Source organism: Pteropus vampyrus, unplaced genomic scaffold (genome assembly GCF_000151845.1).
Source record: "Pteropus vampyrus isolate Shadow unplaced genomic scaffold, Pvam_2.0 Scaffold1052, whole genome shotgun sequence".
Classification (NCBI taxonomy): Eukaryota; Metazoa; Chordata; class Mammalia; order Chiroptera; family Pteropodidae; genus Pteropus; species Pteropus vampyrus.
The window spans coordinates 1-27,891 of NW_011889833.1; the positions used below are offsets into that span (position 1 = coordinate 1).

At 35.8% G+C, this 27,891-nt stretch overlaps 1 protein-coding gene and 1 pseudogene across 1 annotated transcript; both read left to right on the forward strand.

The window, feature by feature from the left end:
* Positions 1 to 11,133: 11,133 nt before the first annotated feature.
* On the forward strand, positions 11,134 to 27,659 carry SYNJ2BP (synaptojanin 2 binding protein). Its single transcript, XM_011386298.2, has 3 exons — positions 11,134 to 11,401; positions 20,666 to 20,761; positions 22,105 to 27,659. The coding sequence occupies exons 1-3, from the start codon at positions 11,252 to 11,254 to the stop codon at positions 22,243 to 22,245; spliced, it is 387 nt and encodes a 128-aa protein (XP_011384600.1). The 5' UTR covers positions 11,134 to 11,251; the 3' UTR covers positions 22,246 to 27,659.
* On the forward strand, positions 18,703 to 18,821 carry LOC111734383 (annotated as a pseudogene).
* Positions 27,660 to 27,891: the final 232 nt, after the last annotated feature.

Here is a 27,891-nt window from a genome sequence, read left to right on the forward strand (position 1 = left end):
GGCATGTTGGTGCCATCTTTGCTATGTGGAGCCCCACCCCCACACAGCCAAATCTGAATCTGGATTGGCCTGATAAACACCACCTGACCCACCCTGATGACTCTCTGAGACTCCTCCCCCCCAATTCATACTGCTAGAGGCACTTTCAGTGACAAGCAGCCATCCTTAGCCCGTGCATCACTGGAGACTCTTGATTGGTGGGCGGCTGACCTCAGTGTGCCATGTTCCTCTGAGTGGATCCCAGGTTCAACATTGAATCTGCACTAACCAGGTGAACAATACTTACCCAACCCTGGTGACTCCCTGAGACCCTGTCACTCAACTTATGTATTTCAACAGGCTTTTCCAGCAGCTGAGACTTACAGACAGCTGGCAGGTAGTGGTAGGCCTCAGGGTCCCTTGTGCCTTTGGCTAGGCAGACCCAGGCTTGGTACTGGTGGCAGCCTGTCTCAGTTCAAAGTGTGGCCTCTCCCATGTACATACAATCTTCTAATACTGAATCAATAAGAAACAAAATATGAACAGATCTATGACTACTAACGAAATTGAAATTAGTAATCAAAAAACTCCGAACAAACAAGTTCTAGACTGGATAGCTTCACAGGTGAATTTCACCAAATATTCAAAGATTCCACACCTGTCCTTCTCAAACTATTCTAAAAAGTTCAAGAGGAGGGAAGGCTCCCAAGCTCATTTTATGAGTCCACCATTACCCTGAATCCAAAATCAGACAGACTTTACAATAAAGAATATTATAGGTCACTGTCCCTGTTGAACATAGATGCAGTAATCCTCCACAAAACATTAGCAAACCAAATTCAGCAATACATTAAGAAGATCATACACCATGATCAAGTGGGATTTATTTCTTTCGATGCAAGCATGGTTCAATGTCTGCAAATCAGTTAACATGATAGACTACATAAAATGAAGGAGAAAAATTATATCATATCAATAGATGCATAAAAAGCATTTGACAAAATCCAATGTGCATTTATGGGAATAGAAGGAATATACCTCAACATAATAAAGGCCATATATGACAAATGCACGGCTAACATCATACTCATTGGGGAAAAGTAAAACACTTTTTTTTTAATATCAGGAACAAGAAAAGGATGTCCACTTTCACCACTTTTATTCAACATAGCATTGAAGTCCCAGCCACAGCAGTCAGACTAGAAAAAGAAAGAAAAGGCATTCATATTGGAAAGGAAGAAGTAAAACTGTCATTATTTGCAGATGACATGGTACTACATATGGAGAACCCTAAAGAATCCACCAAAAAACTATTAGAACTGATAAATGAATTCAATGAAGTTACATGATAAAAAATGAATATTCAGAAATTGGTTGCATTTTTATATACCAGTAATTTCTCTCAGAGAACTTAAGGAAACAATCCCATTTACAGTTGCATCAAAAAGAACAACTTACCTACGAGTAAATTTAACCAAGGAGGTAAAAGACTTGTACTCGGAAAATTATAAGACATTGAAGAAAGAAATTGAAGATACAAATAAGTAGAAGGATACACCATGCTCATGGGTAGGAAGATTTAACATCATGAAAATGTCCATACTACCCAAGCAATCTGTAGATTCAGTGCAATCCCTATCAAAATATTAGTGGCATTCTTAACAGAAGTAGAACAAATAATCCTACAATTTATATGGAACCACAAAGACCCTGAATAGCCACAGCAATCTTAAGAACAAAGAAGAAAGTATCACATTACCTTATCTCAGTCTATACTTCAAAGTTAAAGTAATCAAACAGCATGATATTGGTAAAAACAGACATATGGATCAACAAAACAGAATAGAAAGCCCAGAAGTAATCTCATGCCTGCATGTTCCGTATTCAATAAATAGTGTTGGGACAACAGGACAGGCACATGCAAAAAAAAAAAAAAAAGAAGAAGAAGAAGAAAAAAAAACCAGACCACCTCCTTACACCATATATAAGAATAAACCCAAAATGGATTAAGAACTTAAATGTGAGACCTGAAACCAAAAAACTCCTGGAAGAAAACATATGCAGTAAACTCTCTGACATAGCTCTTAGCAATATTTTTTTCCAATATACCTCCAAGGGAAACAAAAGATAAACAAATGAGACTACACCAAACAAAAATTTCAACACAGTGAAGGAAACCAACAAAACAAATAGATAGCCTAGTGAATGAGAGAAGATATTTACCATTGATACATCAGATAAGGGGTTAATATCCAAAATTTATGAAGAACTCAACACCAAAAACCCAAACAATCCCAATTTAAAAATGGGCAGAAGACCTAAATAGACATTTCACCAAAGAAGACATACAGATGGCCAACAGGCATATGAAAAGATTCTCAATGTCACCAATCATCAGAGAAATGCAAATTAAAACCACATTTAGATATTATGTCACATTTGTCAGAATGGTCATTGTCAACAAACAACATGTGCTGGCAAAGATATGGAGAAAAAGGAACCCTAGTGCACTTTCGGTGGGATTGCAAATTGGTGCAGCCACTATGGAAAACAGTATAGAGGTTCCTCAAAAAATTAAGAATGAAGCTACTGTATGACCCAGCAATTTCTCTTCCGGGTATCTACACCCAAAATTTGAAAGCTCTTATTTGTAAGACTACATATACTCCTATGTTCATTGAAGCATTATTCTCCATAGTCAAGACATGGAAACAACCTAAGCATCTTTTGCGATTAGATAAAGAAGAGGTGGTACATATATACAGAGGAATACTACTCAGGTATAAAAAAGATAAAATTGCCATTTGCAACAACCTGGATGCATCTTGAAAGAATCATGCTAAGTGAAATAAGTCAGACAAAAAGACAAATTCCATGTAATTTCACTTATACATAGAACCTAAAGAACAAAATAAACAAACAAAAACAAACACTCATAAGATACAGAGAACAAACTGATGGCTGCCAAATGGTAGGGGAGTGGGGAGCTGGGTGAAAAAGGTGAAGGGATTAGGAAGTACAAATCGGTAGTTACAGAATACTCATGGGGATGTGAAGTACAGCATAGGGAATATTATCAGTAATATTGTAATAACTATGTATGGTGCTAGGGGCATACTAGATTTGGGGGAGGGATCACTTTGTAAGTTATATAAATGTCTACTATACTGCACACCTGAAACTAATATAAAATTATATTGAATGCCAATTTTAATTGAAAATTAAAATTAATTTAAAAAGTGTTTGAATGGTGCCTGTCATTACTGCTGTTGTGTAAGTAATAAACTTTAGTGGGGCAGGAGTTGAGTCATCTAGGAAAGATAGGGTAACCTATGTCAGGAATTTTAAGGATATTGGGCTTCTATATTTTCTTTCTTTTTTTTATGCCTTCTTTTTTAGGTTATGAAAAAGTCTGCTAGAGGCTCAGAGAAATGTTTTTAACCTTGTTAGATTTCTGCAGAACTAGAAATGTTAGGAATTCCTGGCCTAGGTGTTATTTCCAAAGGCATTAACAGTCACTTGACACCAGCTGAGGTCTGTATATGTACTAGGTACTATATGGACACAGGGAATATAAAAATGAACCAATGAACAGACATCTGCCTGTGCATGGATGTTTATAGCACCTTTATTCATAATTGGCAAGGAGATAATAAAACAAGGAATTGCAATGAAGTTAAGTTTATTTTAGCTGATATAGTGATAATCTATTTTGTAATTCTAATATTGGTAATTTTGTAAATTTCATTTTTTTCTGGATTAGTCATGCTAACTGGTCTGGTCATCAACTTTATTAATCCTTTCAAAGAACCGTATTTTGACTCTTAGTTATTTTTTCTATTTCATTGATTTTGTACTTATTTTATTATTTTTTACCTCCTCCTCCCTTTGGGCTTAATTTGCTTTTTTTTTTTGCTTCTTAGGATAGAATTTTAGATAGTTGATATTATACCTTTTTATTTCTTTTCTGTCATGAGAATTTGAAGCTGTAAACTTCCCTCTAAACACTGCTTTAGCTGTATCTCACACGTTTTAATATATTGTGATTTCATTGTCATTTAAAAGATTTTGTATTTTCCTTTGTAATTTTATCTTTAACTAATGGGTTGTTTTCCAAACATTTAGAGACTTTAAAATTTTTGTCTTCCCAGAATTCATATATTGAAACCCTAACCCCTAATGTGACTGTATTTGAAGATAGGGCCTTTACGAAAGTAATTATGATGAAATTAAAGTATAAGGATGGGACCCTGATCCTATAGAATCACTATCCTTATAGAAAGAGACCCAAAGAGCTTGCTCTCTCTATATACATGTACAAAGAAATCATATGAGCACACAAGGAGATTATGGCCTCCTACAAGTCAAGAGAAGAGGCCTTGGGATGAGATCTGTGTTGCTGGAACCTTGATATTGGGCTTCCTAAGCCTCCAGAACAGAATTTCTGTTTAAACCACCCAGTTGTGGTATTTTCTTTTGATAGCCCAAGAAGACTCAAACAGTTATTTTTGCTGATTTCTAATTTAATTTTATGTTTTGAAATTTATTGAGACTTACTTGTATGGAACAGCCTATAGTCAGTCTCTGTGAACATTACTTGTGCACTAGAAAAAAATGTGTATAGTTGTTGAGTGTGTTCTGTAAAAGGTAAATTAGATCAAGTTGGTTCTTAGTGTTGTTCAAGTATTCTGTATTTTTACTGATTTTTCTGTTTATTTGTTCTATTACTGAGAGCAAAGTGTTGAAATATGTAACTGTCATTTTTGATTTGCCCTTTTCTCATTTTATTTTGCTTCATTGATATTCAAGTTCTGTTATTGGATGCATTCATACTTAGTGTTTTAATGTCTCTTAATGAATTGACCCCTTTTTCGTTAAGAAATGTCCCTTATTTTTGAAGATGAAGAGATTATACAAATTTTTATTTCTTAAAAACTTTTTCAAAGGTCAGCAGTGTTACACTTTCCACAGGAAATATTTTAAACTTTTACTCCCAGAACTACCTAAATATCAAGGTACATGAAATGATTGAGTGTACATTAGCACATAGCTTCTTAAGAAAACAACAAAATCAGAAGAGAAAACAAATTGTCAGGTTACAGGCATCCTAAGAAAGGAGATTTTCCTCTAAAAGATTGTTTTCCACTTTTGCAACATAAGAATTGTCCCTTTTTATCTCTTGTAATATTCATTATTCTGAAGTCTACTTTTTATGATCTCAGTAGAGCCAATTCAGCTGCCAAGAATATACAGTGGGGAAAGGATAGTCTCTTCAACATACGGTGTTGGGAAAACTGGACAGCCACATGCAAAAGAATGAAGCTGGACTATTGTCTTGCACCATACACAAAATCAACTCAAGATAGAATAAAGACTTGAAAAAAATTTTCCATTTTCCCATTCTGCTTGACTTTCTTTAATTATTTCCACCGAGTTATAATAACCTTTTAAACATCCTCGTCTGCTAGTTTCATCCTTTATTATTTCTAGTTCTATTTCTATTGACTGAGTTTTCTCTTGTTTATTATGGTCATGTTTTCTTGCTTCTTAGCATGTTAACATTTTTTAATTAGATTCGATGTCACATTACATTGTTGAGTGTCTGCATTTTTGTTTTCTTACATTAACATTGTTAATATTACATTATTGAACTTTGTGTTGGTAGGCAGTAAAGTAACTTGCAGGTTAGTTTAACCTCTTTAAGGCCCCTTTGTAAATTTTTCTAGGGTGGTTCTAAAGTACCATTCACTTCAGGAATAGTTCAGCCCTACAAATGAGGTATGTTTTAAATGAGTCTCTACTGAATTTCCAAGTAGATCATTGAAGATTTCCATTCTGGCTGGTCAGAACGTGAAGGTCTCCTTGGCTTGTGTGAGCTCTGAGAATTATTTAGCATAAAAGTTCCTAGTTTTTGTTTCTCTAGTCTTGTGGAGTTTCATTCCACATATGCATGGCCTAGTCCTTGGTGAAGACATATATAGGTAACTGGAGCTCTTTTTTTCTGTCTAATTTCCTCTTTTCCAGAATTTTGCCCTATAAGTTCTAGCAATCTTACCCTCCCCAAACTTTGATCCCCATTTCATCAACTCAGTGAAGCTATTAGATTCTACTTGGGTTCTGCTTCGTGTGGTCAAGATCCAGAAATTGCTTCCATACCAAAAGCTAGGATGATCATAGAGCTACATTGTTTTAATTCAGCAGCATATTAAAAGGACTAGATACCATGACAAAGTGGGATTTATTCCAAGAATGCAAAGATGATCCAATAGAATAAAATCAATCAGTGTAATACAGTATTAATAGAATGAAGAAAAAAACCCCACATAATCATCTCAACAGATACAGAAGCATTTGAGGAAATTCAACTCTTTCCATGTAAAAAAAACCAAAAAACACAAAAAACTAGAGATAGAAGGGAACTTCTTCAACATGATAAAGGCCATATATGAAGAATCCACAGCTAACATCATACTCAATGATGCAGGAATGAAAGCTTTTCTCCTAAGATCAGAAACAAGACTGCCTGCTTTCATTATTTCTGCATGCTGTTGAAAGTTCTAACCAGAACAGTTAAGCCAAAAAAGAAAAAAGAAATGGAAAAGCATATAGATACAGAAGAAATAAAATGGTCTCTATTCACAGATGACACAATCTTCTTATATGTAGAAAACTCTACTATATAAAGATTTTACACGTACATATAACCATACTATTAGAATTAATAACAAATCCAGCAAAGTTGCAGAATACAAAAAACACAAAATCAGTTGTTTCTGTGTGTTAACAATGAACAGTCTGAAAAGGAAATTAAACAATTCCATTAACAATAGCATCAACGAGAATAAAATACTTATAGGTAAATTTAAGCAAGGAGGCAATAATTTGTACCTTGAAAACTACAGAATTTGGCTAAAAGAAATTAAAGACATAAATAAATGAAAATAACATCTCACATTCGTGGATTGGCAGACTTAATATTGTAACAATGCTATCCAAAATGATCTGCATACTCAATGTAATCTCTCTCAAAATTTTATCAGCCTTTTAGCAGAAATAAAAACCCCAGTCTAAATTCATATGAAATCTCAAAGGGCCTCCTAATAGCCAGAGCAATCTTGAAAAGAAAGAACAAAGTTGAAGGACTCTCAACTTCCTGATTTCAAAATATACTACAAAGCTAAAGTATTTTAAAAGGTGTGGTATTGACGTAAGAGCAATGGAATAGAATAGAGAGCCCAGAAATAAACCCTCTTATGTATTGTCAGATGATTTTTAACAAGGGTGGGAGGAAGGACCATATTTTGAACAAATGGTGTTGAGAAAACTGGATATCCACATGCAAAAGATTGAAGTTGGATCTTTGCTCTACGTCATTTATAGAAATTAAAAATCCATCAAACACCTAAATTTAAGAGCTAAAGTATAAAACTTAGAAGAAAAGATAGGGAAAATTTTTTTCATGACATTGGATTTTGTGGTGATTTCTTGAATATGACACCAAATGTACAGGCAACAAAAGAAAAAAATTGGGTTTTAGCAAAATTAAAAGTTTTGTGTATCAAAAGATACTATAAAGAGAGTGAAAGATAACCCACAGAATGGGAAAAAATATTTGTAAATCACATATCTGCTAGTGGATTTATATCCAGAACATATAAAGAACTCTTACCACTCAACAACAAGTACACAAACAATTCAAAAATAAGCAAAGGACTTGAATAGATTTTTCTCCAAAGAAGGTATACAAATGGCCAATAAGCTCATGAAAAGGTGAATTCAATATCACTAGTGTTAGGAAAATGCAAATCAAAACCATTGAGAGGAATAATTCAAGGACACAACAACATTAAAATAACTATTATCCAAAAAATCCAAAAAAGAAAAATAAATAAATGATGTAAGGATGGAGAGTAATTGGAACCCTAGACATTGCTTGTTCGAATGTAAAATGGTACAGCTGTTTGGAAAACCGTTCCTCAACAGTGTGGACAGTTCCTTAAATTGTTAAACATGAAATTACTATGTGATCCAGCAGTTCAGTCCTGAGATATTAACTCCGAAGATTTGAAAGCAGGGACTCTAGCAGATACGTGTACACCAGTGTTATAGCAGCACTATTCACAATAGCCAAATGTGGAAACAGTCAAATGTAGATTGACAGATAACTAGATTAACAAAATGTAGTATATACATACAATGGAATATTATTCAGTCTTTAAGTGGAATGAAATAGTTCTGATACATGTTGCAACAAAGATGAACCTGGAAGACATGCAAAGTGAAATAAGCAAAACACAAAAGAACAAATATTGTATGATTCCACTTATATGAGATACATAGAATAGCAAACTCATAGAAACAGAAAGTGAAATAGAGGTTACCAGAGGCTAGGGGAAAGAAGGGGTGAAGAGTTATTTTTTAATGGGTACAGAATTTTTGTTTGGTATGATAAAAAAAGTTCTGGATATGTATAGTGGTAATGGTTGTACAACATTATGAGGGTACTTAATGCTACTGAATTAATGTCACACACTTAAAAATGGTTAAAATGTTAAATTTTATGTTACATATATTTTACCACTAAAACAGTTGATGCGGGATTGCTCCACGGGTCAGGTGTCCAGGGGACCCTGACCTGGAGCTCCAGTGACCAGGTCCTTGTCTTATGCTGCAAGAAAGAATTCAAGGATACAGCAGACCGCAAGTTTTACTAAAGTGAAAGTACACACTTAAGAGAAAAGTGAGGACAACTCAGAGGTTTCCCCTAAGCTGTCTGAATTATGGGCTTTTGTTTTCTTGTTTTTTGTTTATGGGCTTTTATTTGTTTTCCTGTAGGTGTGGGTGTCCCAAGGCAATCCATCCTGCCTCCAGGTCTTATCTTGTTTCTCATGCCACTTGGAAGGGAGAGTGTGGCCCAAGGACATCTATGTTGTCTCCCGACCATGGCACTTGAAATCAAAACTGGGGGAGGCCTGGGTAAGGGGCAACGGAGAAATTCCAGAGCCACAGGGAAAGGGCTCAGTAAGAGACTAAGGCAAAATTCTAGAGCGGCATCCTTGAGGGGAAGGGGAACTTCCCTAGGCTACTTATCCTGCCTTATTTACATGTCCTTAAATATGCATGCATTTTTGTAAATAGGTATTATTTTGTGTACATGTGTTTTTAATTTGTAAGAAGATAGTGTACTATTAATGCCAGCATTACGTTTTAAAATTGTTACTTTATATATGATTTTTCAATGCTTCTAACTTTTAACTATATTTTAGTTATCTATTCCTCAAAGGATGGACACCTAAATTATCATCAGCTCCATACTGTTACAAAACATATGCAATTAACATGTTTTTACATTACCCTTTATAGATAGGATAATCACAGTGATTCAAACTGAGATGCTTTTGAAATTGAAGTGGAATATTTTGATTACACTGGGACAACAGGTGTATATCAAGACTCCCAGACAAACCAAGATATGTGGTCCACCCTGTTTTTGGAAGATTGTCCTAGGACACAGCCGATAGTCAGCAGATATGTACTGAGATACCCCCTTTTCCCTCTAGTTGTTTCCAGCTGCTGCCTGTTACAGTTGGTTGGTGCATATTCTGGACTGATTGATGCTTATTTTAAATATTACCCTTGCTAGAAACTACTCATGAAGGGGGATGTCTGGGGCACAGGTTATAGACATACTTAATTGCAATAAGTTTGAGTTCTAGTTCAGTCTTGTCCTATTAGTAGAGAGACAGACTTTTTAATCTGTCTTTTTATATTTCAGGACTTTTCACATTTATACTGTATATTTATTCATCCTTTCTCCATCCAGCTAACTGTTTTGGATCTGTAGAAAGTATTACTAGTTTATTGACAACTATTCTTCGTACAGCTACTAAATACAGCAACCACTATGTAGTTTATAAGGATTTTTTCAGATTTCATGTAACAATTACCTTTTGAGATAGGGCAGCATTTATAACCCTTATGTTACAGAAAAGGAAGCTGAGGATCAGAGATATACTGAAACCAGTAATAGGCTAGTGATTATGGCTCTTCTTTCCGGTTGTGCAACCAGATTTTTGTTTTTTAATTTTTTCCAAACTATCTCTTTCTTTTTTTGCACTGTGGCTCTGAATTCTACATTACCAGACATAAAATCCTAGGAAACCCTAGGGAAATTCCTTTTTCTTTCTTTCTTTTCTTTTTTTTTTTTTTTTTGTCAGTGCATAGGTAAAATCTCTTCATAACAATGGTTTTCGTAAAGTGAAATCCCTCCTACAATGTAGTGGTTAGTACATGGAAATAGTATTTTGGTGGTCGGTTTTCTTCTTTAAAAATATTTTATTTCATTGTGGTAAGAGCTCTTAAATGATATCTACTCTCTTGACTGATTTTTAAGTATATTATAATACATTATTATTATATATGGGCACAATGTTGTACATCAGATCTCTAGAACTTACTAATCTTGTGTAACTGAAATTTTATGCTTGTTTAAAATAGTCACCCCTAGAAGCAAAGAATATAATGGTGATTGTGAGGAGCTAGGGAGAGGGGAAAATGGGGAGTTGCTAATCACTGAGTAGTCAGTTTGCTACCGTAAATAAAACTTGGCAATTACTATACCCAAGAATGTGGTTTGCACTTGAGGTAGAAAAGGAAAGAGGAGTGAATTTGATGATTTAGTCCTATTATGAAGCATCATACTTTTCTGTTTCCCAAGATTCCTGCCAGCACCTATAAGACTACCCCCTCAACTCAAAATAGAAAAAAGAATAAATGAAACTTCCAAGACTGTTTCTTCCGAAACACCATCATACACAAATTCTCCGAAAGGTTGGAGGAAGAGAAGTATGGAGGAGAAAGTTTGATTAGGAGTAGTTCATTTGCTAATTAGTTGAAAGCATGGTTTTTTCTCATGAACACAGCTAACCCTATTACATTATTGGCAGGAAGGTCAAGAACTGGGTCCTCTGAATCCCACAAACAGAATCAGAATTAAGTGTGAGCAGACGCTCGTCTTAGAATCACCATTATTCTTTCTCTGAGTTAGTATAGATCTTTCTTTTTATATTCAACAAACCATATTGATTGCCATGTTTGTATTTTTAGTTCTACCTGGTCTGAATGGGCAACTCTAGGTACTCTGGACCTCTATGATGGTACTATTCACTGACTCACCAGCCTCCCCTCTCCACCAGGCCTTTCTCCTTTCTTTTTCTTCTTCTTCTTTAATCCCTTTCTTTTTCTTCATCCCTATCTCCTTCACAACTCCTCCATGATTTTCTCAGGGCTGGGCTTCAACATCGTCGGTGGGACAGATCAGCAGTATATCTCCAATGACAGTGGCATCTACGTCAGCCGCATCAAAGAGAATGGGGCTGCGGCCCTGGATGGGCGGCTCCAGGAGGGTGATAAGATCCTTTCGGTGAGAACTGGCTTCGGCCTCCTTCACTGTCCCTTGCTCCCTAGACCCTAGTTCCTACTTCTAGTCCTTTCCTTGGGAAGATTCCTGCCTGCCTTTTTGGATCTGGAACTATCCAAATTATAGAGTTCAATGGGAGGGACCTTGATCAGTCATCTTTTCCAGCCCTACCATAATGTATGGAGGATATTACCTCACTTGATAGACAAAGCAAATTAAGTCCAGAATGTGAAGTTACTTACCCAAGTTCGAAAACTGTGAAACAGTGAGAGGTAAGGGACTTGCAGATGGGGGAGGCATTTAAAACCCACAATTTTTGTCATTCTTTCATTATACTTATCACTTGTCTTTTGTTGATTAAAATACTAATATGTATTCCTTTATGCCATAAGCAGCAAAAAAGGAAGGTCTTTTTAGACTCAGAGCCCCTTTTCACCCATTATTAAGGTAAAAAATTAAAATGTAATCTGATTTGGATGTCTGTCCACTGTGCTCCCATTTTACTCTGCTAATGTATGTAGTAATACCCTTATTACACGGTAACCATTAATTTTATTATTATCTGGAAGTCCCTCAAGGGCAGGGACCAGATCTTTTTTTAACCTTTTACATTCTAGCACAGTACTCAGTGTATATTTAACAAATTACAAATTAAGGCAAACCCAGCAAGGTTGGCCGATCCAGAATATAGAGTATCATGGATGGTAATATCACATTTTAGTCCTTCTCACTGACCCTTTTGCTGCTCTCAGTACAATAAGCTTCTAGACCGTATTTATTAATCCATTGAGATAGAGACAATGATAATCTACCTTTTATCTGAAAGGACATTGAGAAGTTAAGAAGCAGATTATTTCCTATAGCTCCCAGGAGAAGGACATTCTAAAAACATGAAGTCAAATTGAGTGGTACGTTAAGGAAAACTTGAGAGTAGTTTGTTAAAGTAAGATATAGCATGTATTTAGGAACTATGCATTCTAATATTTTGACACAAGAGAGACTTAAAAAGTATCAGGGTTAAAAATAGCAGTATTATTCAAAAAGCTTTGGTTAAAGGTAGGTTATTGAAAAATGAGAATGGTTAGAAGTTTTTGAGCACTATATGCTAAGCAATATGCGGAGAACTTTAAACTGATTTAATATTGTAGTAACCCTATGAGGTGGGTACAATTATTATGCCTGTTTTGCAGCTAAGGAAGCTGAGTCTTGGTAAGATCGGGCAGCTTGCCCAAGGTCACACAAGTAGTAAGTGGCAGAGGACTAAAACTTTGGTCTGTCTGAATTTGGAACCTGTACGCTTATACAGTATTCTATACAACCTCCAAAAAGGTAAATGAGGAGCTAGTATTAGTTATCCTAAAGAGAAAGTTACATGGTGAATTAGTAGATTTTATGTATGGTTTTATATAAAAACTGAAATTAATCTTTCTATAAAGGGTAGAATTAGAGAGAAAAAAGACAAACCTCAATGTGAGAGAATTTATTAGATATTAGCTGAGACGAGAAGCCTTTCTTATGTGGGTTATTGTCTCATAGAGAAAAAAATAATTGGAAGACCACTCAAGTTTTTAAAAAGGGTAGGAGATAAATGCCAATGAGGAGAAAAGTAGATGTCTAAAAAGCTCATCTCACTTGACTTTAAAATTTATAGCAAAGAGAATTTCACTTTATCAAAATACAAGAAGTATTACAAAGGTCTATACAAGATATTTACTATTACAAATATATATATAACATAAAAAATGATTTAAGTTTATGTTCTGGCCAATTAAGGTAAAGACATGTGAAAGAAGAGGGAAAAATGCAAGTCAGATATGGAGAGAAATAAAGAAGACAGAAAGAGAATAAGATGAAGCATGTATAAGGAAAAGGCCAGCATATTCTCTCTATTCTATCCAGGTCTATATTCTTTGACTCCAGTTTCCTTTCCAAGAGTTTGCTCCAAAATTATTCTTCTTAGATCCTTAAGAAATAATGCCTCTCTTGTCTCATCATCCTGTTCCCTCTTTATTCTTAAGTGAACTTGTTAGACATTAACCATTAAATGATTGCATCCATGTTTAACTCACTTTATCCCTTTGATATACTTGAGTATTCACTTATTATTGGCTTTGGAGTCTCTCTAAAGTGATGCTAAATTATTTATTAGCTTATATTTCCATTGATTCTTTATGAGCTTTCCTATTCTCACACAGGTTATTTTTCCATGTTATAAAATATGCCCCATATATTTAAAAGATATGTAAATATATCTTTTAACTTTTGTTAGATAATCAAACTATATCCCTTCCTTAGCACATATCCATTTAGATAACTAATAGAAGTAGCATTAAGTGATCTAGATTTCTTGGGCGTTATTATTGACTAATCTTTTTATTTCTCCCTAAATGCCCATGTTTTGTCTTAATTTCAAGTTCTAAAATTAAATAACTGTATGATTTATTATGTAGTTTTCCCTTTCACATCCAACGTGAAATTTAAATTTCTGTGAACACTGGGTGGTTTAAACTAAAAAAAAAGAAAGAAATTTCCTTAATGACTGTAAATGATATTTAAGGCCCTGTTACATCTGATAACCATGAAACAAACACAGATGTTACATATAGCAGAACAGACCTGAAATTGAGATGAGAGCTGAGGATTTCTCACTCAGAGTTCATTGTGTTTGATGGTGAGGATGGTATAATATTGTATAGATTATCAGGGAACCTGGGGAAATTTTATTTTTGTGGGGAAAAAAAAAGTAAGCTGTCTAGGTTTCTTACTTTCCCCATGTGTCTGCCTAAATGAAGGGAGGTGGATAGTCAAGAATAGTCAATCCTCAGTGAACTATACATTTTTATGAAGAGTGAGCATCTAGTAAGTTAGTTGCTCTGTGAATGAATTATAGCATAACTGACTTTTTTGGTTGGGCCTGATGATTAATTGGAACTGGATAATTTTTTTTTCTTCTTTCAACTTTGTTAAATGAAAGAGACCCTCTTCCCCAAAACTGCAGTTCATTTCAGGATCTTGGTAAAAAATTAAAATATCCGGAGTGAAATCTGAGGTTATTGCTTCTTAAATTGAGCCCATTCTTCACATCTTATACATCTACATTTATATTATCCTATATTTAGAGCTGCTGTAACTCTTAACATTATCTTGAGATAATGTTAGATTATCCTGAGGCAATTCAAAATTACTAATCATTAAAGAAAACAAATTTTAACTCAGTTTACTCATTACCTAAGGCAAGAAATAGAAAACTAATTTCTAAAGACTGCTAACAGCCATAGTTAAGGCAAAAAAAATTATGAGTTTCCCCTTCAGTTAACTAGAACATTACCAGCCCAGGTCTCTGAACATTTTAGTCAGCAAAATTTTCTAGCATATCACAAATCTGCCGTAGCTTAAGTTCAATAGAACTTACTGTGCCATACATTAAGGAAGCTGAAGTAGCAAGTTTAGTAGTGTTCTAAGATTTCTCAGTAGTTTTTAATCCTAAAAGTGAGGTCCAAGGACCATCTGGCCATCACCCGGGAACTTGTTAGAAATGCAGTCTCAGGAACCTTCCTCAGCTTGCATTATAACCAGATCTGAGTAAGTGTGAATAAAGTTTGAGAAGCACTACTGAAGGCTACTGTCTTTCAGACCTTTTAAATTATGACCTGTAAAAGGAAGTAGATGTTTACACACACTCGAAGCAGAGTTTAACAAAATAATAATTCTTCTACATGTGATACTCTCTGATATGTTGTGTTTTCTTCTGAGTTCACTTTCTAAAAATTAAATACTGGTCTTGACCCACTGAATTGACTTCACTATCTTCTGTAATGGGTCAATAGACCCATATTTGAAAAATCACAACTCCAGTAAATGGAAAATCACAGATGAAATTTGTGGATGCATAGAATATGTATTAAATAGATTAAGTAGGCTGGGTGTGGAGACCAGTTAGAAGGCCATTTCAGGCAGTTTAGGTTGAGCTAACTCAAACTTCAGAATCCCCTGGAGGGCTTGTGAAAGCATAGATTGGTAGGATGGGGCCTAATAATTTTCACTTTTAACAAGTTTCCAGGTTAGTGCTAATGCCGCTAAGTCTGAGACCACACTTTGAGACCCTCTGGTCTCTATTAAGAAAGATGGTGATAAAGAGAATGGATTCTACATGTATTTAGGGGTAAAGCCTACAGAACGTGATAGTTAGTCAATATGACCTGGAATGTGTGAAAATGCTAAGAAGAGGTGGATGTTGGAAAGCAAATTTGGCTCTGGAGCGAGATGACATTGTCAAGAAAGAAAGAATCATGATTTGTTTTATGGGGCTGGTTTACATCAAAAAAGAGTGAGAAATGGTTCTTTAAAAATGAAATTCCATTTGCATTTTTAAAAGGCCCCTTGTTTGGGAGTTTTATTTTTTTAAAAAAGCAATTAGGGTAACAGTCCTCTTATGTTAGAATACCTTTAGGCTTAACTAGGAGGATCAGAAGGCATAATTGGCATAATTTGCCTATGCCCTGTATAGCACCTTCTTTTGCCTGATGTCACCAAATATCTTTCTTTCCTTAGCAGAAGGAAGCTCAGGTGATGACCAAGATTACACACTGGGTCATTGGTGGATAAAGCTGCTAATAGACTACAGGCCTTTCAGCTTTGTGTAATATTGAGACTATGTCAGTCAGGCTTTGTGTAGTTATGGCTTGCGGGGTATACTCTTACGGGAGATCATGTGACATTTATTATACTCGAGTGTTGTTGAAGCACTATTCAGGTATTATAGGTGTTATAATGATGAGTTGAGATACAATCTCTCCAAGTTATTTACAGTAGAATATAAAGTGATATTATATAAGGTGGAGTTCAGTTCAAGCTTTAAGATGGCTATATAGTATGGAGATTTAAAGACAAATTAATCACATCTAATAGAGTTATCTAGAAAGGCCTTCTCAGTGAAGTGACAATTAACTAAATTGCTTTTTAATTTTTAATGCTACTTCAATATATACAAATGAATAAAAATATTAGTATATAAACACCTTATAATTTTTACAACTCAAAATTTTAATGTATTTAATAGATACAAATAAAACTGCAAAAACAATAAAAATTCAATTTACAGCATTAATGATAGATAGTAATATGTTACAAAAATAAAATCTTTGCTTACAATGTAAATTTCTATAGTTCAGTGTTTTGAAATGAAGGTTTTGGGCTGAGCAGCTTGAGTTTGAATCCTGGCTTTGTTTCTTCCATTCTGTATGCCCACGTACAAGTTGCATAGCCTCTCTAGTTTTATCACCTATAAAATGGGGCTCCTAACTTATAGGAGGACCATTGTGAAGACTAAATAAGTTAATACATGTAAAATGAATAGACAACTCCAGAGATGATAATAAATATGCAGTGGTTGCTGGCAATTATTACTCACTACTATGGCAAAGATGATTTTGAACTCAGTATTCCTGCCATTGAGTGTCGTATTAGTGACTCAGTTCTCCCATTTGCATTCATATTACTATGAAACCTGGCTCCGATATTGAGCTATGACATCTTTGGCATTCATTGACATGAATGCATCATTACCTTTTTTGTCTCTGTAGGAAAAGAAATACCTCTTTTTTTTTTTTCTTTTTTTTTTTACAATGAGAAATACAGTTTTCCCATGGGTTAGATTAGTTGAATATTGTCACTACAATCAGTGGTCTCACACCTATTCTCTCCCCCAGGAATTAACTAGAAAATTGAGTCACTGAGAATGACGCAATTGAGAAATCCTAAAGTTCTTTCTCTGTGACACATCTACCAAAAAAGAAAAGAAAGACATAAGCAGAATATGGCTTGATAGCACGAAATCAAAGCCCATTAACTAGAAAACCCTGTATTCATTCCTACACTGTGGGTAGCAGGACTGAACCAATTTAAGATCAATCTTGAAAGATAAATAGAATTTTTTAAAAGGGAAAGGTATTCAGATGCTGGATATCACTTAAGCACAGGTATGAAAGTAAGAATATATGTTTTATATCCCAGGATTATGAGTTATATGATTTAGCTAGAGCAGAAGATATATGAAAGGGAGTAGTGAGAGACTAAACTGAGAAGATAATTTCAAGCTATTTCCTTTAGGACTTCGTGTACCAGAATGAGAAATTAGGCATGCACTCTTTCTTCTCCTGTTCCTATTTTTGTTTTGAGTCATAAAGTGACATAAACAGAATTGTACTTGGGGAAGATTGGTCTGGAGATATAGTGTTTGAATAGGTTCGAATGGAGGAGGACTTAAAGGAAAGTAAGTCAGAGAGGTGATTACAGAAGTTCAGCTAAAAATATCCACAGCCTAAAGAGAGAGGTAATAAAAATTAAATAGCATATGAGGAAAGTCATTGTTATTAGACTACAGGATTTGGCAGTATATTGTGTGTGAAGATTGACAGAGTGGAGACAGTTTTAAAATATCGAAATTTTAGTCTGAGGACTAAGAAGGAAGTTGGGATAGTCTGGTTTTGTGGGAAATAATAAAGAGACTTTGGATATGTTGAATTAGGATATAGCAGAATATTCAAGTACAGGCAACCAGGAGGAAATTGGCAAATCCAGAAGTAAGGATAAAAATTTGAGGGTTGTTTTGCAGACTACGGTTGAAATTGTGAAAGATCACATGGGAGAAAAACTAAAGAGGACAAAGGACAACTGCCATTAAGGAATATTTACTTACCTTAAGAAAGAAGTAAAAAAGAATCGGGAAAGGAATAGTTCAAGACCTAAGAGGGCTCAGTATTCATAAGCTAAGACAGGAGAGAACTGCAGAAGGGAGGAGGTGGTCTGAAGACTGAAAAAGGGCTATAGGATCTGGCGATTGGAATTCACTGCTGTCCTGCGGGACAGCATGTTCTTCTCTCTCATTTCATATATTATGAGATTACAAGAGAATGGAGTGAGGGGATGCTGAGGAAGTGGAGGCAGTGCATACAAACAGTTTTTTAAACAAGTTTTGCAATGAAAGAGGAGAGAAGATGAGAAGAAGGTGATAGTGGATTCCAAGAAATATTTGTATTTTCTTTATAGATGAGGATAAATTTAGTTGAGAAGGAGCAGAGGGTGATAATAATTAAGGAATCGAGAGGAGTAAGTGACTAAGTTCTGTGTGGAGGCTAGAAGGAATATGATCTAGAGCACTAGTAGATGGTTTAGCCTCATAAAGGAAATAATTCAGACACAAAGAGGAAGTAGCAGTGAGAAGATATCATACTTTTAGGGGGAAGGAAAGAAAATTGAGAAAGTGTTTGTAAGAAGTTCTCAATATTCTCAAGAAAGATAAGGCAGTCTACAGCCATGCCACCCTGAACAAGCCCAATGCTGTCTGATCTTGGAAGCTAAGCAGGATCGGGCCTGGTTAGTACTTGGATGGGAGACCACCTAGGAAGACCAGGTGCTGTAGCGTAAAAAATGAAAAATAAGGGATTGTAAGCTGACAAGGTCCTTGCAATCTGTGAGGTCAACCAAGGGTTGCCTCACCTAAAAATCAAAAAAAAAAAAAAAGAAAGAAAAGGCAAAGGAATCTGCCTAGAGAGAGATGGAATTGGAATTGGAGTTTGATGGTAGAAAAGGTGTGGAACAGCTACCACTGGGTATTTATAAGAGAGTTCACCAGATGATGGAAGGGTTGTAAGAGTATAGCAGAAGTCATCTAGCATAGATCTGTAGTGGAGTGTGTGACTGTCTGTTTTTCTCTAGGATTATTAAACTCGATAACAAAGAAGGTAAATGCAGTGTGTTGCCCAGTACTGGAAAGATGGCAGAAGATCATGGGGACAAGGAATTTTTATATTTTACCAAGTGCTTTGTTGAAATAACAACAGGAACTCCTAGATAGGTAAGGATGCAAGTAAAATCTGAAAAGGTTAAAGGCATTGATGAGGATAAAGAGGCTCCTCAGGAGAGGAATAAGAAGTGTGAGGGGAGTAGAAATTATGGTCAGTTTTTAAGAGTCTGAGATATTGAAGTTGAACCAAGCCTAATATTGAAATCCAAGGCTTATGGTAGTTGGTGACTAACAGAATAGAGCTAGAAACTATTAATTTGGGAAGGTAGACAGTCTACAAGGCCACAGTGTTGTTAGATTAATTCACCAAGGATACTGGCAGGAGATAGAGTGGAGGGGCTATTATGAACCTCTAGGAGAAGGAAGACTGTGGCAAGGAAGGTGAGAGGGTTGAATAAGTCAACAGCTCGAGTTTCAGCTGAGCAGGGAATAATGAGCCATGGTGGAGGAATAGTGCAGAAGGAACAGTAAAACGCAGGCCACTTTGATCTTCCTTCTGGTATTTAAAAACCCTAACCCTAGCTCCTACATTTATTATGCCTTTTGGTAAATTACCTAAACTTGCTAAGCTTCAGTTTCTTCATCTGTGAAAACAAGATGATAATGTCTACCTCATAGGATTATTGTGAGAATTAAATTAGATAGTTCCTAATGTAAAACATATAGCACAGACCTACCAAATAAATAGATGTTCTTGCCGCTGTCGTTGCTGATGACATTGACACGTATAAAAGATATGTAGATCTGGCATAAAGTGGGCTATGCTCTGTCACTGAGTGCCGTATAGGATAGATATCACTTGTGGCCAGTGTCAGCCCTGGCACTAAAAAAGTGTTAATACCAATAGTCCTTCACATCTCTCACCTCTAAATAGTAGGACTGACCTACACTGAAACATTTTTTTAGGAGTTTGTATTATCACAGGAATATGGTTTTTAGTAAACTCAAGGAGGATAGGAGAATCCATGGAATCAAGGGCAATTGTTCATAATAGAACAACAATGATAGAATGGGATAATAGATTTGTACCACATCAAAATAAACAGTGGGAGAGTTTCATAGTTATATTTCTAGAGTTGTAGCTGGCAATACCATGAATTAGGAATAAACTTAGACCATGTTATCCATCAGGAGCCAGGCCGATGCTCATGGAAGACATATAAATACAAGAACAGACTCCCAAGTGTCAAGATGGGCTATAGGAGCTAAGATGAAAGAGCAACCACTTTTTTGTTTTTCTTAGATGCTCTTCAAATGGCCCATGGAACCTAAGTTCTAGGAGAACATAGCTTTGAAAATGAAAAGTTATACTGAGTTCTGAGTAACTTTACCCATTCTCCTAACCCTTGGGATTTACTCTGTAGGAGTTTGTTTTTTAAATGTTTGGTCACATGAGAGTAAATCTTTGACTTAAGAGAGTTTGTATTCTGCCTCTTACTACTTTTCCTTGCTGTTTTTGACAGGTAAATGGCCAAGACCTAAAGAATCTGCTACACCAGGATGCTGTAGACCTCTTTCGTAATGCAGGCTATGCCGTGTCCCTGAGAGTGCAGCACAGGGTAAGTGTCATCCGCAGCCAGAAACCTGGCATCAGGTTTTTGTACTGTTCTGTGAATAAACCCTGTGGTATAATCTTCAGTGATCTGTTTGGGTTTTTTTTCTTTCACTCTCTTTTGAAGTGTTTGACTGGCATAGGCAGGGGTCTTCTGGGACTTATACTTATCATCAAAGGGAATTCATAACTGTATTTTTGCAAACCAGGTCCTAGCTTCAAGGTAATGTGCCTTCAAAATAAAGCTTGACAACCAAATTAAAATAAATGGGGAAAAGTTACAACCAGAATCTTTTTTTTTTTTCAGTATGGACGGAAACATGTTGCCGTTCAACATTCTTACTTATAAAACTCTAAGTACAAAGGTGGGTTTTCTCATACCCACTCACTATGTGTTTTTCCCTATCACTGCCATGAACCCTTTACTTATCAACTTGGTGACTCTCCTGACCAAAGCTCTAATGCTCAAAGGTGAGCTCCAGGAAAACAGAAATGGAATTCAGAATTCAGTCAAGGCAGCACCTATCCCTATATCCACTTCTTAGTTCCCAGTGTTTTATAATTTGGATGATGGGAAAAGATTCCTGGGTAGACGTAATTCTTCCCATAGGAAGGATTTTGGAACGTGTTTGCAAAACAGGTTCAATGTGCCTTTAAAGTTATTCCCTCTTAAATTGATGCTTGGATGTGATTTCTTTATGCTTATTTACCTGTTCCATACAGGTTTCACCTTTAGCTGTGTCTAGTACTACAAAATAAGAGATGAAGGACATGACCCCATCTTAGGAGGGAGTGTGTGCCTTTTGAGATATGGAAAGTATTTCTAAATAATGGCATTACCTGGGTGCAGTTTATGCTTAGATAACAGATAATTTAAATAACATTGTCCACACCTGCTTTTATTGCACTCCAATGACTGATGATCTTTCTAAGTCAACATTTTTAGGAAGATGGATGTCCCCAACTCTGCCTAATAACTTCCAGGTTTCCTATAGGATCAATAAGCTTTATCACATGTCTTCATATTCCTGATATGATACACATAGAGCTTGGTGGAGGCAGTACAAAAACAGAAGGAGGTTATCTGACTTGCTCTCAGGGGTCTCTTTTTAGATCAGTAGCACATCAAGGTTAAATGCCTCCGCATCAAACTTATTTTATTTCTAAAGAATCGATGACACTGATGTTGTCAATTGAGGACAAACAGTGAAGACACCTACTGCTAGATAGTTCTTGTGTTTGCAGCTTTGGGTAATCTAGAGACTGTACACCCAGATAATGTGTCAACCAGACATTTCAGTTTTAAACACACATTGATCACTAGAGTTCACATTTTTCTTTCCTTTCCAGTTACAGGTGCAGAATGGGCCTATCGGACATCGAGGTGAAGGAGAGCCAAGTGGTATTCCCATAGCTATGGTCCTGGTGCCAGTTTTTGCCCTCACCATGGTAGCAGCTTGGGTCTTCATGAGATACCGGCAAAAATTTTGAAAAGCTTGCTTTTCCTCTAGTGCGCCCAGTGGAGATACATTTCTTCCTTTCTCTCACTTTCCTCCCCTGCCATTTCCCATATCTTTCCCCCTCTCTGCATAGGTAACACATGATTTAAAGAGACTGCTTCCCAGCCAGAACCTTGCTCTTCAAAGTCTCCAAGTCTTCGTATTCTTATGGGAGAGTAAAGGCATTGTTTGAAGGAAAGCTGAAGAAAAGATTCAGCACAAATGACGAGTTACATATTTTACTATGACCGCCAATAGAAATTCAGCTACAACCCAAAGAGGGAAAGGTCCAGTCTTCCCATCACCTTGGGTGATAACTATTTTCTTAGCTGGCATACCTCAAAGGCCAGCTGTGTAATATAAGAGGAAGAGAGGATTTTTCTTTTTAATGATCTTCCTTGGGAAGTTTTCGTGGCCTTTATTTACTTTCTGACTACATACTTGGGTGCCTATATCAAACAAAAGATAATGAAGAGAGCATTTTCATATTTTAAAACACACACACACACATATGTACGTTTATATGCATATATGATAGTATAATAGTAATGCCATATGGAGAATTAAAGAGGTAGGAAGCTACTCTGGTTTCTAGGTTTCCGACGTAAGCAATGATCTTAATTGAAGAATTTCATATACAGTGGAAGTGAGAGAGTGAGTCTTATGGGACACCCAATCTAAATAATTTTTTTTAAAAAAGAAAAGGAAAAAACTGAAGCAACTAATTGAAAATCTTAGAAATCTTATTTCTTTTCAAAATAACTAAGGTGAAATTGAGGTAAAAATGCCATAATCCTGCTTTGTGCAAGTCAATCTGTTCGAAAACAGATTTTAAGATAAATTTTACCACTGTCTGGTCTACCTTAGTGACTTTTTTGATACCTCATAGTCCTGTTAAAGGATCAGCTGGAATGATTGTGGTCAGAGCTGTAGTGATGGGGCCAAACCAACCCAGTGGAAGAAAAACTCAAAAGAAAAAGGATAGTGCCTCCAAGGTGGCACCTGAGCCCTTTCAGACTATCCACCAGTCTTTTTGGTTTCTAGTAACAGGCAAAATTTACGAGAAGGAACTGCTTCCTGTCACAATGGGCAGGAAACAGCTTTGTTTTTGATTCAGTTAAGTTTAGAGAGTTTGGATTGCTAGTCTTTTAGAAAGCCTCTACACACTGGTTATGGCTTTTAGTGAATAAACCATTTTGCAGGGATGGGGAAAAAAAGAGTTTCGTTTTTTCAGGGGGTAAGGAAGTCTGGTGGATGTTTCTTAGGGAAACCTTGAGAAAAGGATATAAGTGAATAGATGCTAGGGAATACTAAGGTTATTAATGAGGTAAGAACCATCATGTTCATGTGGTATTGAAGGTTGATTTTAAAGCACTAAAGAGGACTAAACCAAGGCTAATTTTCTGGCTTTAAGAAAATCATTAAAAAAAAAAAATCATTTCCATCCTACAAAGATACTGATTAGACTGTAGGCCTTATATAATCTTGACAGCAAGAGTGCGAGCATTTTCCCTCAGGCAACCAGTTGTGTCTGATTTTTAGCATGGATGATCTAGTATTTTACAAATGTTGATTGGACATCAGCTTTGTTAAGATACTTTTACAAAGAAGTGAAACACGTATAGCCTTCACCCCAAAGGGTTTTTTTGGGGGGAGTTCCAGTTGGGAAGAGAACACCTATATGTATAAAAATGGAATTAGCTATATAGGCAGGGCAATGTAAGTTGGTGTCGAATTTATATTGCAGACAGCAAAAGGGAACACAAACAGTTACTGAGAATTGAGACAATTGAGAAAGTTCCATGGAAGAAGGGGACAAGTTAAGGACTCTTGAGCTCACAGTGTAGTTAGGAGAATTCATAAATAAGTTAAAAGTATATGATCAGGTTAGGTAAAAGCTGAAAACAAAAATAAATGATACTATTGAGAACACGATGCAGTAACAAAGATGTGCAGACAACCATCACTTTTAGGAATTCAGAAAAAGAAAGATGTTACATAATGACATGAGGCCAGAGTGTAAAGGGAAGCCTTTTAAAAATAAAAACCCCAGTAAGATCTTGCCTCTGGGTTAACTATTCATATAGGGAGAAATTTGCTTTGAACAATCCCGATGTGATTTAGGCCGCACCTTTGAGACTCACTTAGACAATTGCACTTGTAGGTTTCACAGAGAAACACTGACAAGTATTCCAGTTCTCACTTCAACCCACCCCACTTTGAAGACACAACCTCTGATGCCTTCCCTGTATCTGGAGGAATGTGTGACAGCTTCTGCAGTGGGCCTGCTTCCTCCCAGGATTCATCTCAGGGCTGGGCTGGACATTAATACCTGAGAGGACCCGAGACATACAAAGTGAAACAAAACAGCAAACAGGAAGGAAAGCGAGTTTATTTGTAGGTATGTGTACACTAAAAGAACACCTATCCCATCGTTGGTGGGAGCTTTGCTTTGGTTGATAATAGGAATTCTGATGCACTTTAATAATTTAGGTTTTCTTTGTAATTAAATAGCATTTAAAGATCCATATACCAAAGTTTTAGGCAGATACGCTATTCAATTATTTCTGTTTCTGTAGAAGACTTTGATAAGGTATCAGAGTCCATTATAGATCATTTAAAAATTCATGCTCTTTATAAATTCAATCTAATGTTGCTGTCACTTTATAGGTTGTATCTAATATTCCTACCACCTGAATTACTATGTTCAAAATTTTTTAAATGAAAGTATTTTTAAGACCATATTCTTAAAACACTTCTCTACGTTTATCATTGTGTATTATACATTTAATTCTAAAAAGACATTGTTTGCTTCAATTCTCTTTTCTTGCCAAGTTTTAATCTGTGCTATTGATTTAACTTAATCACACCATCTAGCCACATAATGGAAAAGAGAAATTAACATTCGTTACTGCATTCTGTGCCAGGTACTGTACTAAACCTTAATTGGTAACACTATTTGTTCATGCTTCACAACTCTGAGATCTAAGTATTGTTATAAAGACACTAAAGAAAAGAGAATAAAATTATTTTCCTAAGATTGCATAGGTGGTAATAATAGAATCAGGATTTAAACTCAGGACTTCACATGTACCCATCAATGTTATTTCCTCATTGCCAGTGGTTCTCAAAGTGAGGTCTCTGGACAAAAGCATCAGCATTACCTGAGAACTTGCTAGAAAAGCAAATTCTTGGGCTTTACCCCAGACCTACTGAATCAAATTTGAATAGGGCACCCAACAATCTGTGTCTTAATAATCCCTCCAGGTGACTGATTGAGCTAAAGTTTGAGAATCACTGCTCTATGCCAATAATTGTCTCCTTTTTCTCTGGTTGGAATTACCCAGGGTGCTTATAAAAATTCTGATGCCCAGTCTGTGCCTAGATTAATTTAATACAGTTTCTGTGGGGTAAGACTCAGGCACCAATAAAATAAAGTTCGTCAGGTGATTCCAGTGTGCATTGTCAGTAAAAAATGCTCTATGGCATTTAAACCTAGACGCTATTTAAGTTACATACAGGCATTGCTCCAGCCAAGAATGAGAATTTCACATGGGACTTCTTTGAGCCCAGCTCTCCATAAGTTTCTGCCCCAAGAACAGATGTAGAATAAGAAGTGGAACATTCTTTGGCCTCTGATTTGCTAAGGACTGACCAACTTCCAGCAAAATGTATTAGTGAGTGTTGCAGGTTATGCATCTGTTAAATTGGAACCAAATTGTAGGATGTTGGAGCAAAAAGGGAAGCAGAAAGATTCTAGGATGAAAACATCATCCTAGAAATGAGAAAATCAAGGCTCAGAGAGGTGAGCTAATAGCCCAGTTTAAAGAGTTTGTTGCAGAGACGGTCTTTCTGTCTCATATTTACGTCTGTGAATGTATACACTACATGAACATATGTGAAACTATTTCTTTTATCTCAATCCACTTCCATCTTCTCTCTTTGGACCATAATAAGTAAAGACCAGAAACACTGATTGACAATTTAAGGATATTTCAAGCATCGTGCAAAATTAGGGGATGCCACAGAATAATCTGAGAAAGACCTAACATCAAGTTCAATTAAATGAGCTTTCCTGAGATTACTTCCAATAGTTGTAGAGAAGTATGTTTTTTGATGTTGGACATTGTTTTTATTGTGTAAATAAGCAACTTAAGGTATATTTAAAGAAATGGAACAACATAAGGAACTTAAGCTGTCAAGTATGTAAGGGAGTGGAGTTTATATAATTTCAAATGGAGCCAATAAAGATTTTATTCTAGTCAATTTTTGTCAAAATTTATCTTTGGACAGGCAAGGGTTTTTTCTTCAAAAAATGAGTGTCTACTAGATGCTAGGTATTGAAGATACAAAGATAAATAAGATACAGCTACTGTAAATTTAAATAGCTCATTATCAGAAAGTGGCAGAGTATTTGTTGGTGATCTTGATGTTAAAGTACTTTTCTAACATCACCTAGAAATAGAAGATTGAATTATGAAGCACTCTCCCTCACCTATAATAAGTTTAGAGTTGGTTACTAATCTTGGGGTAAGCCCCTTTGCTATTTCTCTTATCTGCAAATCTTTGAGACCAGCACTCACATTCAAAAGGGCGATTGTGATCAAAAGGAAGATAATTTTAAGGAATTCTTATCAGAACCAGGTTCTTAATTGCCATATACTCTCTCTTGATGTTGATATTTATATATAGACAAAGCACTTGAGCTGCTTACTTGTTGCACTTAATGATACTGTAATAACATTATAAGAAAGCATGGCTGTGTCTAAACCAAATTGTAGCAAACACTATGTCTTGTTTCTAAATGTCCTTCACTGTTCATGTTCTCCTTTTTGCACAGGGGAAAGGGAGAGAGTGAAGTATGTTTTTAAATGCAAGTCACTATCAATTACAAAAGAACTTTGTATTTACTATAATTAAATTTGTTGATCAGTCACAGGAACTGGGATGATCCTTATTTTGCAGATTTGCAAATGGAATCACAGAATTGAATCCCACTTTAATTCTGTCTTTGCAGTTCTGATTTGAATATGAATTTTTATTCCTGGATATATGTGCATTTTACCCCCAGACCATGTTAGTTTTTATAAGCTTATTTTCCTTATGTACCTTATTTTATTTTGCTTCCTTTTTGCTTTGATTCTAAACAGCCTGGATTTTAACAGCATTCAGTTTCTCGGGTCAAATAGATGCCCTATAGCAACTTGGAAGATACATGGGCATAAAACTGTATCCTGTAGGGAATATCACTACAGATTAAATATGTTAATGAGACCATCAAAGTAGATGACCATCTCCTAAGGTTTTCTATTTGATACCACATACAGCAAATGAGATAACAGTGTGTATCACGGTTCCAAGCTCAGTATTGGCGTTGAATAAAAACTTGTTGCATTTGTCAATGAATCTTCACAATTTTTCTCCACCTTATTTTGAAGATTGTTGAATAAATTTTTCTTGTCAACTTCTTAGAGTAGTACCTCTGAGAACAATGGACAAAGGAAAGAAATCTGATCAATTTGAGGCTTAGCTTTGACAGAGATACGGAAATAAGGATAAGAGCACTATCATACTACTTTACTAGTACTAATTGGCTAACAGTTACATTCATTGAGCTCATCAGTATTTCAGCTACTGT